The sequence below is a fragment of the Podarcis pityusensis genome (assembly GCF_964106645.2).
Source record: "Podarcis pityusensis genome assembly, chromosome: 8".
Taxonomy (NCBI): Eukaryota; Metazoa; Chordata; class Lepidosauria; order Squamata; family Lacertidae; genus Podarcis; species Podarcis pityusensis.
The window spans coordinates 1,091,143-1,108,144 of record NC_138033.1 but is presented as its reverse complement, the minus strand read 5'-3'; the positions used below and the strand labels follow the sequence as shown (position 1 = coordinate 1,108,144).

The 17,002-nt window shown below is 50.4% G+C and overlaps 3 protein-coding genes across 3 annotated transcripts in view; all 3 read left to right on the top strand.

The window, feature by feature from the left end:
* LOC308484112 (uncharacterized protein) overlaps positions 1-17,002 on the top strand; it is a 178,249-nt gene that overhangs the window by 41,961 nt on the left and 119,286 nt on the right. Inside the window, exons 2-3 of the mRNA XM_081018687.1 lie at positions 6,416-6,910; positions 7,502-7,583. Coding sequence (XP_080874813.1) covers positions 6,497-6,910; positions 7,502-7,583 — 496 coding nt within the window. The 5' untranslated portion in view covers positions 6,416-6,496. The remainder of the gene's footprint in view (positions 1-6,415; positions 6,911-7,501; positions 7,584-17,002) is intronic.
* LOC308484345 (zinc finger protein 213-like) overlaps positions 1-17,002 on the top strand; it is a 144,493-nt gene that overhangs the window by 87,676 nt on the left and 39,815 nt on the right. The window lies entirely within an intron of this gene.
* Positions 1-17,002, top strand: part of LOC308484169 (uncharacterized protein) — a 136,319-nt gene that overhangs the window by 82,596 nt on the left and 36,721 nt on the right. The window lies entirely within an intron of this gene.

The following is a 17,002-nucleotide window of genomic DNA, read 5'->3' as shown; positions in this document are numbered from 1 at the left end:
AACCGTTGGACCTCCTTCCGGTTGCGTGGGCTTTTCCAATCCAACACTGCTCGGACCTTGGCGCTGTCCATGGCGAGCCCTTTATCAGACAACTTGTAGCCCAGGAAATCCACCTCCATCACGTCGAATTGGCACTTCTCCAGCTTGGCGTAAAGCCTATGTTGCTGTAGCCTGCTCAGCACTTCCTTGACGTGTCTGTCATGCTCCTGCTGCGATTCCGAAAAGATCAGGATGTCATCCAAGAAACAGACGCACGTCTTGTAGAGGAGCCCCGCCAACACGTGATGCATGAAAGCTTGAAAAACGTGGGAGCCATTTTGCAATCCAAAAGGCATAACTCTATATTCGTAGGTGCCCAGGGGCGTGAACATGGCTGTCTTCCACTCATCTCCTTCCCGCATGCGAATGAGGTTGTATGCCCCTCGCAGGTCCAACTTGGTGAACACTCTGCCCTTCCGTACCTTTGCGAGGAGGTCGTCGATTCGGGGCATGGGGAAGTCCGATGGCTTGGTCACACTGTTCAAGATGCGATAGTCCACTACAAGTCTTTTTTGGGGCGTGTCCCGCTTCTTAACAAAGAATACCGGACTGCCCCCCGCTGCCTTGGACTCTCGGATGAAACCGCGCTCCAAATTATGATCTATGAACTCTTTGAGTTCCTGCAGTTCGTCCTCAGACATGGAATACAGCTTCCCTTTGGGCAGCACCGCCCCCGGCAGCAGGTCAATTTTGCAGTCAAATGGTCTGTGGGGGGGTAGCCTGTCTGCCTCCTTCTCGCAGAAAACCTCCAAAAATTCTGCGTACTTGTGGGGAACCGCTTGCAGCGTGCCTAGCTGCCGCTGTGACTCCTCTTCCTCTCCTTCCTGCCTGGGCACGATGCAGTGTTCAGCGCAAAAGGAAGAGCCGAAGGTCAGCTGCCTCTGGTACCAAGCCAGCGTCGGGCTGTGCTTGTCCAGCCAACTCATGCCCAATACAATGGGCATGTCCGATAGTTGAGTGACATTGAAGCTGATGATTTCCCTGTGATTCCCAAGTCGCATCACCATTGGTGGCGTCTGCTTCACCACTTGCCCCCCTAGCAGCTCCCTGCCATCCACCGTGACAACCTGCAGGGGCAGCGTGGCAGGCAGCAACTGTATAGCGTGCCGGTCGACAAAGTCCTGCCCTATAAAGTCCGCATTGCTTCCGGAGTCAATGGTGATCGGCACGTCCATGGTGATTCCATTGGGCAGCTGGAGCGACGCTGTGAGCCTCACTACTGGTTTGGGCGGGAGGGGGTCCATGGGCTGTAAAATCTCTGGGGACTGCTTCACTGACACGTCTGGCTGGGCCCCAGTGCCTCTTCCTCCAACCAGACTCCGTCGTTTCCCTGCTGTGGTTGTCCTTGCTGCGTTGCTGCAGTTACCATTGCTGAGGCTGCAGTGTGCTTGTGGAGCCTCTGGGGACACTCTTTCGCCATATGCTGTGGATCATCGCAGATGTAACACTTCCTGTTCCCTCTAGGAGGCTTCGCTTTCACTGCTGCCGGTGCTAGGGCTCTGGCTGCTGACTGAGCCCTTGCACCTCCAACCTCCATAGGTTCCGCTCCTCCTCCTGGCGGAGGCGTGGATTGCGCACGCGCTGCTTCTCTGGGAAGGAAGGAGGAGCCCCTGGCTGGTTCGCGCCCTCCACGCCCTTCGCCACTGCTCCACGGACGTCCTTCCAGCCGCACCCCCACCGCCAGCGCCCTCTGAACGATCTCCTGCGTGGTCCGGGGTCTCTCCCCCCTCGCAATTTCATCTTTAACCGAGCCGTGCAATCCCTCCCAAAACAGGTCTCTTACAGGAGCCGAATCTCTGTCCCATTCCAGAGCACTGACCAAAGCGAAAAAGCGGGCATGGTACTGCCTTACGCTGGCCCTCCCTTGCTTCAGTCCATGTATCTGCTGCCGAGCAAGATCCACGTCAATGCTTGACAAAAAGCACCCATCCATCGCTTTAATAAAGGCATCCGCATTTTGGAGCGCCGGATCCTTATCTCTCCACAAATTGCGCAGCCATGCTTTAGCATCTCCATGCAAATGGGACATGATGAATCCCACCTTCTCTTGCTCATCTCTAAAGTCTTTGTTCAGCAGTTGCAGTGCACACATTACATCTGCTCTAAAGTTGGGGTACTGTTGCAAATTCCCATCGAAGTGAGAGACCAGACCGCCTGTTCGTCTCCCCAACCCAATCCCCTCCGGTTTGGGTGTCAGTTGCCCTTGCTTCGTAAGCACTTCCAACCTGACCTGGAGATCCCTGTAGGCGGCAGCTGCGTCCTCCTCTCTCTTCCTGGATGCAAGAGCCTCGGCATTCAGGCGCGACACTGCTTCTCTGAGTTCCGCTATCTGCTGTTCGGCCGTCATGTTGTCTGCCGTTCGTGAGCTCGCTAGTAGGCACCCGCTTTCTCTCCTCTCCGCGAGGCTGTAGATGCCCACAATTTATGAGATGGAGCTTACTGTCAGAGTTGCTTCCAGATCCTAGCTCACAGAGGATCACGCTAGCCAGCGATCATTAAATAAAAGTCTTTATTGAGTTACAGTTTCCATTCTCAAGCTGCTGCGTGCAACCCTACGTCTAATGGTTAGATCGGCGAAGCTCCATCTGAGTCTCCGCCCCTTGTACACCAACTTAATATCCTAGCCTTGCTCCACCTTTTCCGCCTGACTGTTCTTCTCTGGGTCCCTCTGCCCCCCGGGGTCTCTTCCTTCCGGGATTCCTCTGACGCTGACGCTGACCCCCCTGACTCTTCTCCCTCCTTTCGGCGGGCTTTAGGACCTGGCTCCCTTTCCGGGCTGCCTACTGCGCCACCTTCCTGTGCATTTGAACTTGGCGCGCGCGCCCAACCTTCCACCTTCCGTCTGACCGTTTCTTCGCTCCCCGATGGAGGTGTGGCCACTCCTGACTCGTGCCCTCCCCCCTGTTGTGAGCTGCCAGCGCTTGATCCCTGGCGCCCTTCCTCTTCCCTGCTCTCTGGCGGTGACGCTGGTCCCGATTTCCAACTGCTCCCCTCTGAGTCCCCTCTGGCTCTATCTTCCTGGGGTGTCCCCCTAGGCTCCCCCCTTGCCCTGGCCACTGGTGCTCCTTTCTGTGAATCTTCTGATTCACTGGAAAGACTCGGAGATCTCGGGTCGTCGTCATCACTCATCTTTTCTTCTGCCTCCTCCCCCTCGCTCTCTGTTTCCTCCCTTGCCCTTGCCTCTGCTCCTGAACCCCTGACAGATGTATATAGTATTATTTTTTTTGAAAAGCCATTGTTTACATTTCTCTGTGTTTTGCTGTTTCCTTTGCCTTTAGAAGTATATTTTATACCTATTCACCACTTACTGAGTCTTGATGTATTAACCCAAGTGTGAATAGTTATGGCAGAAAATTCTGTCGACAAAGGTGTGGAAAATTCCTATTCTTGAAAGTCCCGAAATAGTCGTCATCTTGCCCCGCCCCGCCCCATATGCCTAGCTTACCTGGCCTGCAGCACAGGAAGTTGCATGGATCATCTTCCTTCCGGATGCAATTGCGCAGCCTCCAGACCAAGCGCTGGAACCTCCCTTTGGGCTGATGTACAAAAGCTCCTGCTCATGTTGAAACATCCCTTCAAGCCCTGAGGGGGCAGGAGAGAAAGGCCGAGCTGGTCAGAAGCAAATATTGTAAATCTATGGTCCTCCTTTTTAAATGCAAAGAGCATTAAATGATAAATCGCATTGCAAAACCAAGAAATGGAAATGGACAGCTTCACCTATCGCAAGCGTCCACAAGCAGTGGTAGTTTCCGTTTTGGAGGAGGGACCATTCTTGTCCCCTTTCCCTTCAACTATACAAGGTTTTGTCAAGCCCACCCCAAACTCCTTCCATCCAATAGGGGGGGTGTTTGAGGGCAGTGAAGTCCCTTTCAGAACACTTCAGATATGAATCTCTCTTCACTTCACACCCTTCTCAGCACAAGCATTTTCTCCTCACTTACAGGAACAGTGGGAAGACAAGCTGGCCTTGTTGTGAGCCAGGTGTCCTAGAGAGACTCTGAAAGGCCCATGGAATCAAAGGGAGGCTGGGGAGGAGAACAGGTCCTCTCAGGAGTGGCTTCTGAGTGCCATGATGCACTGCGGCAGGGCAGGGACAAATGCAGAGGGGCACTGCCTGCCAATCCAATTCCCCGAAATTCATCACCCATCCTGAGACCCTCAGAAGAAGATTCAGGGGGGGCCTGGGCCCCTGACCAACCACATGGCTGGTCATTTCCACCATTCCAGAGGAGAGACCCTCCATCCCAACCAGGGAGGGGTGTTGCTTTACTTGCCAACAAGCAGGACACACACGCCTGTTTGTTGCCATCAGGCTGCAAGAAGCTCAGGGGAAGTGGCAGGTTGGGGCACCTAGGAGAATATCCTACACCCAAAGACGCCCCATGTGGTTTAGCAGACAGACTAAGAGCCCTGGAGCTGGAGGAGGGAGACCTGGGCCCAGTTCCCTCCATGGCTAGGAGCTTTGGAGGGAGGAGGGGAAGATGGGGAGTGAGAGGAGCTGGTTCTGGGTGGAAACATCCACTCTGAGGAAAAGATCACCAGCTAGAGAAAGGAGTCTCTGAGCTTAGTGGGAAGGACAGTGTGTGGTGTCCTGGGAGAGTAAATCAGGCCAGGAATGAACTGGGAGGCTGAGCCAGGAGAAGGAGGAGCTGGAAAGAGACCGGCTGCTGAGCTCTCATCCCAGTCAGGAGGGGAGAGATCCTTCTAGAAAGAGAAGACTCCCAAACCAGAGATCCCTTGGGTCTTTGGCTTGGAATACCTCGGGAGTAGGGTAACTGGCAGAAAGTGCCACCTTGTTAAGAGCCAAAGTCTTAAGTGTGAAACAACTGAGAAAACCTTGAAGGGAAATAACATTGTAAACTGAACTATCCTAAGTTTTATCCACTCATGTCATAAACTTCCTTGTTAAATAAAATTGTTAATGTTTATTTGAAGAAATCCTGCCTGAGACTCCCAATTAGTGAGTTTTACCTCCACAAGATAATCTGAGGTAGTTGGAGGGCATTTGTGGGAATTGTGTTCTGTGAGGTGGGTGCACTATATTTAAGAGAGAGAACGGGCCCAAGGCTGCCGGGGAAAAGACCCCTTGCGTCGTCGCATATTAATTGGAGACAGAGGTGGGATAGGAAGTTAAATCCCACACAGAAACGTACCCAGAGACACAGAACAACCAGTTTAATAAAGGAGTGATTTAATAAAAAAGAGAAAAAATTCCTGTCAGAAAATGACCAGCAAGCGCCAAGCCAAAGAGTCTTCACACGCACACGCGCCCAGTCCCGGGTTCTGGGTCCTGCTTCTTCCCTGCCTCCTCCTCTCCGCCCGCTTGACGCCCCGGGCTCCTCCACAGGGAGAGAGAAGGGTTAAGAGGCGCCGAGCTGGCTTCCTAGAGAGGACAGGAAAGGAAGGCGGGCCGCTCCCCCTCCTCCTCCCCTCTGACGTCCCTTCCGGCCTCGCCTTCGCCGGCCGGGCTCTGGTGGGTCTCCTCTCGGGGGAAGCCTGGGGAACTCCCTGCCCCGGGAGGCGGGAAGGGGAGGGAAGAGAGGCTGGGGGGTCCGGGAGGGAGCCAGAGGGACCTCAGGCCCTGGCCAGGGAGGTGGGACTGGAAGACAGTGAGGAGGGAGAAGGACATTGGGAGGGACATGATTGTGAGGGAGAAGGATATTAAGAGGGACATAATTATGAGGGAGAAGGATATTAAGAGGGACGTTATTATGAGGGAGAAGTATATTAAGAGGGACATTATTATGAAGGAGAGGGATATTAAGAGGGACATTATTATGAGGGAGAAGGATATTAAGAGGGACATTATTATGAAGGAGAAGGACATTAGGAGGGACATAATTGTTTGGGAGAAGTATATTAAGAGGGACATTATTATGGGGGAGAAGGATATTAGGAGGGACATAATTATGAGGGAGAAATATATTAAGAGGGACATAATTATGAGGGAGAAATATATTAAGAGGGACATTATTATGAGGGAGAAGTATATTAAGAGGGACATTATTATGAGGGACAAGTATATTAGGAGGGAAAGACCATGAAGGAGAAGTACAGGAATACCTCTGCTTACAAACCGTCCTCCTTGCAAACGCTTTAGCTTCTCTCTCTATTCATAAATCTCTGTATGTAGGGCATTTCCCCTCCCTAATTCTTTATTTGTTTGACAAAACTGCAAGAGGCAGTTAATGACAGGAGGGCCTGGCGTGCTCTGGTCCAGGGGGTCACGAAGAGGCGCTCTCGACTACACAACAACAGGGACGGTGGCAATCCAGCCCTGGTTCCTAGGAAGACTCATCCATGCTTCCTCAGGGAACATTCTTCTTCTCTTGGCTGTGTATTGATCTTACAATAGAATAGTGTGTTTGATTCGTAGGATTTGCTGCACCTTGCATTAGAACTTGGCAGAGGACCAAGGGGCTCCTTCCGATCTCTTGGAGATTTCCGGAGAGCCCAGATGGATGAGCAAGACTCACCTGGCCCTGAAGCAGGAAGAGGCCATGCCATGGAAACGGGGAGCAGTGGGGGATTCCATGAAGACTCCGTGCAGAAGATCCTGGGGGAGGAGGACACCCTTTGCTCAGAGGTGCAGAGCCAGCAGCTCAGGCAGTTCTGCTACCAGGAGGCCAAAGGACCCCGAGAGGTTTGCAGCCAGTTCTACCACCTTGACCATCAGTGGCTGAAGCCAGAAAGGCACACGAAAGCTCAGATGCTGGACCTGGTGATCTTGGAGCAGTTCCTGGCTGTCCTTCCTCTGGAGATGGAGAACTGGGTGAGGGAATGCGGAGCAGAGACCAGTTCCCAGGCAGTGGCCCTGGCCGAAGGTTTCCTCCTGAGTCAGGCAGAGGAGAGGAAGCAGGCAGAGCAGCAGGTGAGAGAGACTTTCCTCTGGAGACTCCCAAGGGGCTCCAAAGAGGAGGGAGAGTATTCCCAAATCATTTCCTAATGGCCCATCCTTTTTTGGAAAGCATATTATTATTATTATTATTAATGACACCCATGTGGCTGGGTGCTTTCCAGCACATATAAAAGCATAAGAAGACATCAGATGTCTTCTAAAAGTTATGCATTTTCTTATCTCCTTCTCACCTGATGGGAGGGCATTCCCCAGGGTGGGTGCCACTGTGGAGAAGGTCTTCTGCCTGGTTCCCTGTAACTTCACTTGTCACAGTGAGGGAATCAGCAGAAGACCCTCGGAACTGGACCTCAGTTCATGGAGACACTCCTTTGGGTATACTGGGCCTTTGAGGCCAACACTTTGAATTGTGCTGGGAAACGTTCTGGGAGCCAGTGAAGATCCTTGAGGACCAATGTTTCATGGTCCTGGCAGCCAACCCCAGACACCAGTCTAGCAGAAGCAGGAAGCAGCTTTCACCTCTGTCCCCCGAAAGCGCTTGCTTCTGCCATTCCTTCTCTAACCCTTCTCCCCATTCTCTGTTTTGAATCCTTGTTGCTCTTTCAGAGGAAGGATCTTTTGGCAGAAATGGGTCTTGATTCTTCTGAGGCAGAGAAGACTCCGCTGGACGCCAGAGTGAGGCCTCTGGGTAAGGAGGAAGGAGTGTTTTTGTAACATTCTCTTGGTTTTGAAACTAATCTGTGAGTTCTTTACATCTTTTGGGGGAAGACACCTGGAGCCCAGAGCTCGGGGGGGGGGGGGAGATGTATTTTTGCACAACTATTATATGAAATTGGTACAAATGTCCAAATGTACTCAGCAGGGGAGACATTTACGATAGTAATTTGATTAGTTTACAATTACAATTCAATAATGGCCTCATTATAACAATGCGAAATTACAATACAATTAGTAATACCAATCTTTAAGATACCAAATTATATAATGTAGGTCCCCCCCCCCATGCGAAAACTGATGGCTTGATGATTTTCTTGATTTCTGCATTCCAAAATCTTATTAATTTCAATTACACTACTGTCAAGATAACAATCCTTTATACAACAGCTGCAGTATTAATGACTTCCATTCGTATTGAAACATCAAATAATATTTGTTGTTGTTTAGTCGTGTCCGCCTCTTCGTGAACCCCTGGACCAGAGCACGCCAGGCACTCCTGTCTTCCACTGCCTCCCGCAGTTGGGTCAAACTCATGCTGGTAGCTTCGAGAACACTGTCCCACCATCTTGTCCTCTGTCGTCCCCTTCTCCTTGTGCCCTCCATCTTTCCCAATATCAGGGTCTTTTCCAGGGACTCTTCTCTTCTCATGAGGTGGCCAAAGTCTTGGAGCCTCAGCTTCAGGATCTGTCCTTCCAGTGAGCACTCAGGGCTGATTTCCTTCCGAATGGAGAGGTTTGATCTTCTTGCAGTCCATGGGACTCTCAAGAGTCTCCTCCAGCACCAGAATTCAAAAGCATCAATTTTTCGGCGATCAGCCTTCTTTATGGTCCAGCTCTCACTTCCATGCATCACTACTGGGAAAACCAGAGCTTTCACTATAAGGACCTTTGTTGGCAAGGTGATGTCTCTGCTTTTTAAGATGCTATCTAGGTTTGTCATTGCCTTTCTCCCAAGAAGCAGGCGTCTTTTAATTTCGTGACTGCTGTCACCATCTGCAGTGATCATGGAGCCCAAGAAAGTAAAATCTCTCACTAATAATAATAATAATAACAACAATAATAACAATAAATTTTATTTATATCCCACCCTCCCCAGCCGAAGCCGGGCTCAGGGCGGCTAACAACAATCAAATAATCCAACACTCTAAAAACATCTCATTCTAAAAATTAATTAAAATCAAATTGATGGCAACCGTTAAGCAAAATTCTGTGCAGATTGCCAGAGGAGGGAGTCAGGCTGCGCCCTGCCCAAAGGCCTGGTGGAACAGCTCTGTCTTGCGGGCCCTGCGGAAAGATGTCAGGTCCCGCAGGGCCCTCGTCTCTTGTGACAGAGCGTTCCACCAGATTGGAGCCGCAGCCGAGAAAGCCTTGGCTCTAGTTGAGGCCAGCCTAACCTCTCTGAGGCCTGGGACCTTCAAGATGTTTTTATTTGCAGACCGTAAGTTCCTCTGTGGGACATACCAGGAGAGGCAGTCCCATAGGTACGAGGGTCCTAGGCCGTATAGGGCTTTAAAGGTTAAAACCAGCACCTTAAACCTGATCCTGTACTCCACCAGGAGCCAGTGCAGCTGGTATAGTACCGGATAAATGTGATCTCACAGTGAAGACCCCATAAGGAGTCTCGCTGCGGCATTCTGCACCCGCTGGAGTTTCTGGGTCAGTCTCAAGGGCAGCCCCACGTAGAGCGAGTTACAATAATCCAGTCTGGAGGTGACCGTCGCGTGGATCACAGTGGCTAGGTCAGGGTGAGAGAGATAAGGAGCCAACTGCTTAGCTTGGCGGAGATGAAAAAATGCCGCCTTTGTTATAGCTGTAATCTGCTCCTTCATAGGGAGGGATGTATCGAAAATTACACCCAAACTCTTAACGGACGGTGCTGGCACTAATTGCACCCCCGCAAGAGATGGCAGTTGCCCCCTCAATCCCATATCATCCCATCCTAGCCAGAGAACCTCTGTCTTCGAAGGATTTAACTTCAACCGGCTCCCACGTAACCATCCAGCCACAGCTTCCAAGCATCTGGTCAGTGTGTCTGGGGCTGAGTCAGGATAGCCATCCATCAACAGATAGTTGGGTGTCATCAGCATACTGATGGCAACCCAGCCCAAAACTCCGGACAAGCTGGGTGAGGGGGCACATAAAGATGTTGAAAAGCATCGGGGAGAGTATTGCACCCTGAAGCACTCCACACACCAAGGAGTGACGCGATGACAATTCCCCCCCAAGTGCCACCCTCTGTCCCCGAACAGAGAGAAACAAGCGCAGCCATTGAAGGGCTGTGCCCTGGATCCCCACGTCGGCAAGGCAGTGCTCCAGGAGTTCGTGATCGACCATGTCAAAGGCTGCTGACAGGTCTAGAAGAATCAGCAGCCCCGACCTGTCTCGTTCCAGCTGCCTGCGGAGATCATCTGTTAGGGTGACCAGAGCCCTCTCGGTCCCATGACCAGCACGGAAGCCGGACTGGAATGGATCCAGAGCCGATGTTTCATCCAGAAACCCACCAAGCTATTCAGCAACTGCTCTCTCAATCACCTTACCCAGGAATGGAAGATTTGAAACCGGGCGGTAATTGGATAGATCTAAGGGATCTAATGATGTTTTCTTTAAGAGCGGGCGCACCACTCAAGGATTAAGGCTTTCTGGGAGATGATTTATAATGAAATGAAAAGGGTATTTAAATATACCTTTCTGAAGAAACCAGAGGCCTTTCTCCTGGGCATGGTCGGCCAAACGGTGCCAAAGAAGGACAGAACTTTCTTTATGTACGCCACAACAGCAGCAAGAATACTGATTGCAAAGTATTGGAAGACACAAGATCTACCCACTCTGGAAGAATGGCAGATGAAGGTGATGGACTACATGGAATTGGTGGAAATGACTGGCAGAATCCGAGACCAGGGAGAAGAGTCGGTGGAAGAAGATTGGAAGAAATTTAAAGACTATTTACAGAAATATTGTAAAATTAATGAATGTTAGTGTCAGGGAAGAGTTAGACGTTTCCAGTTTCTCAGAGTGAGAAAGCTTTCCCCAAGGGGGGGGGAGGAGAGCAGTGAATCTAACAGAAGAGAGCAAGAGGAACAACAGGGAGGGACCGGCTGTTCCCAGGAAAGGCAAGGGTTCAGTTCTAGCTCAGATTGGGAGGAGGGGAGATCCAAGCCAGCTCTAGCCAGGAGGTTAGAAAAAAGAGCGGGAAAGCGAAGGGAAGGGCGCCTTCGCCATTTTGAGAGTGGCTGGTCATGGAGAAGCAGAGCTCAGAAGGTATCTGAAATAAGTGACTCTGAGGAATAATAGTTAAGAACCGTTTATAAGAATGTTTTGTTAATACGCAATAAAAAGTTTTTTAAAAGAACAAGAAGCGTTTGTGTGGTGATCTGAAGAGGACAACGTGTGGAATGATTTATTGATCTGACGCCCGCTAATTGCTTTGCAATCCTCAATTAGCTATTTATGGCCGCCCGGCACACTTCCCCTGCCGCACGCTCTCAGTAGCTCCAGTCACGCCAGTAGCAGAGATAAACACAGCGGTGTAAAACTGTCACGTGGCTTCAGACAAACACACACAGAGTCCAGGTTTGTCCATTTCAGTTCTTTATTCCGACATTCCCCAGGGATCTCCTGGGCTCACCGCAGCCATGACAAACTGCGACTTTCCTCCCTCAAAGACCAGAGAGGAACAGAACGTAACTCCTCCCAGCTCCTCCCAGCTTCGAAAGCTGACGTCAGAATGTTGAGGCATCATGGGAACAACTTAACCAGTTAAGTTCCAAACCCAACACCCCCTCTTGCCGAACCATTCTGACAAGACCTTTTTGAGTTCAACACCTTTCCCTTTGCCTTGTGCCCCTTCCCGGCATCTTTCCCAGGCACCTGTTGAACCCCTTCAACATTCCCAGAATCACACTGTGCGACACTTTTCCACGCACTTGTGACCTGATACCCTACTGACCCATTTGGGCCAGCAGTTGTGTCTTCTCCGTCAGATCCTTCCCCCTCTGACTTGACAACCCGTCTGTGAGCTTTCTCCATTACGCTAACCGGAGATGAAGCCTCACACCTGGACACTCCTTTCACAACCTTTGGAGATGCCCAAACCTGCCCTGAACCCTGATCCTGGACCTGGTCCCCATCACCGGGTTCAGCCTCTGGCTCCCTTTCCTCCCCAGAATCAGACAGACATTCTGAGAGAAAATCAGGACCATCCCTGAGCCTTGAACACCCATCCTGTTTCCAGAACTCAGCCTGCTTACTGACCAGCAGCTTGGTTTGATCACCCTCTGGGTATGCAAACTTCCACCCATTGGTTGCAGGATCATATCCACAGAAGATCATTTCCTGAACCTTTGGACCACCTGCCTCAAAGAGCTCAAAGGGCTCTTTGGCTACCCTCCCAAACCCGGGAAAACCATGTACCTGTGCACCCTTGCATGCCCTGCACCCTAGGGACCTCCCACATTTCCGGAGTTTGTACCCTTTTGTGCACCTGTGCAGCTTTTGCACATGACTGGGAACCTTAGCACACTGCGCCTGTGCTTTTCCAGCATTCCCACCACCCTCCAGAGGTGACTCCAGAACAAAGAGATTGTTCTGCCCCCTTTTCACGTTGGCCACTTGTTTCCCCCCTCTGAAAATGGAACAGGTGTCATTTTCAAAGCAAATTTTGTATCCCTGCTTCATTAGAGCTGATACAGATAACAAACAACAATTCAGACCTGGCACAACGTAGACCTCTAGCTCCTCCTGTAAAGGAGAAAAAAACATGTTAGCCACACCAGAAACAGATTTTCGTGTTCCGTCAGCGAACATAACAGTTGCTCCAGTTGAAACAGCCCTGCAGTTCCGCATTTTGCCAGCAGGCTCGCTTAGCAGGTGCTGACCAACAGCAGTATTCAAAACCCAGCGTGTCACCGTGTCCTGGCTGGAGTTGTTCTTCACAGTTGCCATAGAAGCAGTGATAAGAAAACAACCCTCCCCAGCGTCTGAACCACGTCTTTCCCTTGCGTTCCCACGCTGGCCTCCTCTCCGAGACTGGTTCCCATGAGAACTCAGCTGGTTGACCTTGGGACCTCCTTCCTGCCCAGCTGTCTCCGCTCTCCATGGGCACACGTAGCAAGCGTCGCGTCAAATTGCACACATAGCAACGACGAACTCCAGTGGAAAAACACTGCCCTGGGCTCCTCCCAGCTGGCTTGGCCCTCCTTCTTCCGGAAAAGCACTCCTTCCCAGCTCCGCCCCCTCTGGCCTGGCTCCCACTGCGGCTTTCTGGGAACCTGCTTTGTTGACATTCCACTCCAGCACGCACAGTGGACAAGCCTTTACACTTGCCTTTGGAATCCTTCGCCCCCCCGATCTGCTCACTAGCACTCCTTGAGGCTAAAACATCAGGAACAGGGGCACCAGCCATCTCTAGGCTTTTCTCAATACTTTCTCCAGGGCTCTGGCCTCCTGCTGAAGCTTCACAGCAAACGCAGCAGCACATTCCCAGACAGCCCTTGCTCAACTTCTTAGAGTGAGCATTTCAAACGCAATGTCCTCCAAGACCTGGCTGCCTGCCATTGTCTTCCGTTCTCCCAAGGGGCCCAAGCTTACTTACAATCAGTTTCAGCTTCTCCGGCTCTCCCTTCTCCGTGGAGAAACGATTTTCCAGCTGCTCTCTTAGCTCCACAGCTACTCCTTTGCCTCCTAGCAACAGGCAAAAATCTCACCACCTCCTGCCGCAACTTCAAATGCATTCCGGCACTTCCGTTGCTCTGAACCGCAACTTCAAAGCGTTCCTGTGACAGTTTTACGATCGGTGATTAAGGGTCCATAACCTGTGGAATGATTTATTGATCTGACGCCCGCTAATTGCTTTGCAATCCTCAATTAGCTATTTATGGCCGCCCGGCACACTTCCCCTGCCGCACGCTCTCAGTAGCTCCAGTCACGCCAGTAGCAGAGATAAACACAGCAGTGTAAAACTGTCACGTGGCTTCAGACAAACACACACAGAGTCCAGGTTTGTCCATTTCAGTTCTTTATTCCGACATTCCCCAGGGATCTCCTGGGCTCACCGCAGCCATGACAAACTGCGACTTTCCTCCCTCAAAGACCAGAGAGGAACAGAACGTAACTCCTCCCAGCTCCTCCCAGCTTCGAAAGCTGACGTCAGAATGTTGAGGCATCATGGGAACAACTTAACCAGTTAAGTTCCAAACCCAACACAACGACCAGTCCTGACAGTTAGAATGATGTCAGAATGAACTTAAGTGGTTTAAGCATAAGCAGCAATGTTATAAAGGTGTATGTAAAAATGGACTGCTAACAGGTGAGAATCCAAAGTTATAAAATATTAAGTTAAAGGATTAAGATAAAAACAAAGAGGGAAAGAAATTGCTGAATTAACTAACTGAATTGGAATACAAAAAAGGGAGGTGTGAGGAGGTCAGGGAAGCAAGGAAATGAATGTAAGGCACGGAAAGACTGATATATATATATATATTTAAGTGTTTTTTATCATTTCTCTGTATCTTGTATTTTTCTTTTATTTTTCTTTTTGTATTTTTTTCCTTTCTTTTTATTTATGTAATTCCTTTTTTTGAAATCTTAATAAATATCATTTTTTTAAAAAAAAAGAGCGGGCGCACCACTGACTCCTTCACTTCCCCTGGGAATATCCCGGTGCTAAGGGACAAATTGATGATATCCCCCAGCGGGGCCTGCACCTCGTCTGGACACGCTCTAATCTGCCAAGACGGGCACGGGTCGAGAGGACAGGTGGTGGGCTTTCCAGCTCGGAGGAGTCTGTCCACATCGGCTGGGGATATCCGGTCAAAGTGGTCCAATACTGGACCTGAGGACAGTCGAGGGGCCTCCAGTTCCTTTATTGTATCCAAATTGGCAGGGAGGTCATGGCAGAGCAACAAGACCTTCTCCGCAAGAAAGCTCGCAAATGCCTCACAGCTGTGTGTCAAATTGTTATTTAAATTTGGCTGTCCTTCAAGGGACGTTAAAGACCTAATTATACTAAATAATTGTGCCGGGCGAGAGCTAGCGGATGCAATGGAGGCCGAGAAGTAAGACTTCTTAGTGGCCTTCACTGCCATCTCATAGGTTTTCATAAAAACCCTATAAGACGTTCTTGAAGCTCCGTCACGGGCACCCCGCCATACTCGCTCTAGCCGCCTGAGGTCCCGCTTCATTTTCCGGAGCTCCTCGGTAAACCAGGGAGCCCGGTTTCTGCGGGGTTGCAGAGGGCGCTTAGGTGCGATCTCATCGATGGCTGCCAGGAGCTGGATATTCCAGCCCTCAACAAGCTCAGTCAATGAGTCACCGGGGGGGGGCAAGGTCTCGCAAGGCTTGATGGAATCTATCAGGGTCCATCAGCCTCTGCGGGTGAGCCCAAATTGGCTCGCCATCTAAGCAGGGTGGGGGTGGAAAGTCAAGCCTGGCTTTCAGAGCGTAGTGATCAGACCATGGCACCTTTTCTTCTCTGCCTGGGAAGGAGAGGGATCGGTCAGAACTGCAAATGACTCAGTAATGAACCTTATCAGCTCCCACACAACTTTCAGATTCCTTACATCCCTCTCTCTGGCCTTAGATAAATGCGCATTTATCCAATTAAATTAAATTCCACGTCCTTTTAGCATTAATCAGTTCAGTCTGTATATAATAAAGGATGGGGAAGAGTCAGCTCTAATTTTCCATCGTAAACATTTTGTAAAATAGAGCTTCCCTCCCTTTTTCCTTTTTGTTTTTACACACACAGTTCCATTTGATGTTATATTCCATATCTGTAATCCAGTTTCATCCCTGCTCACCTGTACATATATATTTTGAACTAGTATCAAATGGCGGACTGCCAATTCATTAGTGTAGAGAAGAAAACTTTATATAAAGAAGCCATAGGCTCCCCTCCCCCCACCCACCGTCTTTTGCACCAAAGTTTATTCTCAAATTCAAACCTTAAAGACCTTGCAGCTGGTTTAATTCCGCAGTTTATGATCTCATCTCTTCCAGCAACGCCTGTACATTAGTCCAAATTGAGCTCTAATTGACAGGAGAACTTCTGCTTCTTAATTGCAGCGAAGGAGGGTTTTCGGCAGGCAAAGGGCTTTTGCACTCAGCGCCTCCCTGCCTCTCGCAATCCATGCCGTAGCCGGAGCCTGGTACCAAGACAAACTGGGAGTCAAGCCCGTTCCCCCCTGTCCCTGGGGGCAACTTGCAAGGAGAATTGCCCTCAGTCATCCTTGTTTTTCCTTTGCCAACGATCTCCCACTGCCTCCATTAAAGCAGAGAGGAACCGGAAGCTAGCAGGGGAGATTTGGACAAGCCCCATCTGTACTGAGAGATGCACTGTTTCACCTCTGAGAGAAGCAGGCACTCACGGTTTCCACTTACCTTGGTCTCTCCCAGGTGACGGAATGATGCCACCAAGACCTGCTCCTTCATCTTTTCATGGTGGTGGAGGGGAGGCAGCAGCTGTGGACCCAGATCAGGTAGGGGGAAGGAGCCTTGTGGGGAAGGACTGCTTGGATGCAGACTGGCTGGACACAGTTGGATGCAGAGGAATGGTGGGAGGAGCCAGAGAAGAGGGAGCCGACTGGGAGGAGGAGGAGGAGGGGTCTGAAGCTGGAGAGGGAAGAGGGCTCAGGGAGCAGAGGGAGTCTGTGGCAGAGAGCAGCCCAGACTCCGAGGCAGAAGCTGCAGCAGGAGAGAGGGATGAGGAAGGCAGAGAGGGGTCTGGCCGCCGTAGAAAACAACAGAGCCAAGTGAATGTTCTCTAAGAGGACAGCCTTTTTCCTGTTCTGTTAGGGTCCAGTGTGCTTTGAAGATGTGGCTGTCCATTTCACAGACGAGGAGTGGGCGTTGCTGGATCCTGACCAGAGAGCTCTCCATAAGGAAGTCATGGAGGAGAATCGTGGGATCTTGGACTCTCTCGGTAAGGCTCCCTATTGGATCATCCTATCTGTTTTGTAATTCAAGACATCTCTCTATGTGACGAACCTCTGATATTCCGATGGGGCTCAACAGCGCTACCCACAGCACCTGGGATGTTAACACTCCCACAGCAAACCTTGGATGGATGGCTATTGATTGTTTTCCCTGTGAATATTCTTCCTCCAGTTCTGCCGTTTAAAACCATGATCAGGCTGTCTGAACTGCCCAGGCCTTCTTAAATGTAGGATTCAGAGTGATTTTTGACCAAAGAGTTGCTTGACAGATTCCACGACTGAACCAAACAAACTCCATCCCAAAACAGAGCCAGGCTTTTTGAATCTCAGGCAGTGAACCCTGTAGTAACAATAATGATAATTTTATTATTTTTACCTTGCCCATCTGACTGGGTGGCCACTCTGGGCAAATTCCAACAAATAGAAAAACATAATAAAACATCAAACATCAAAAACTTCCC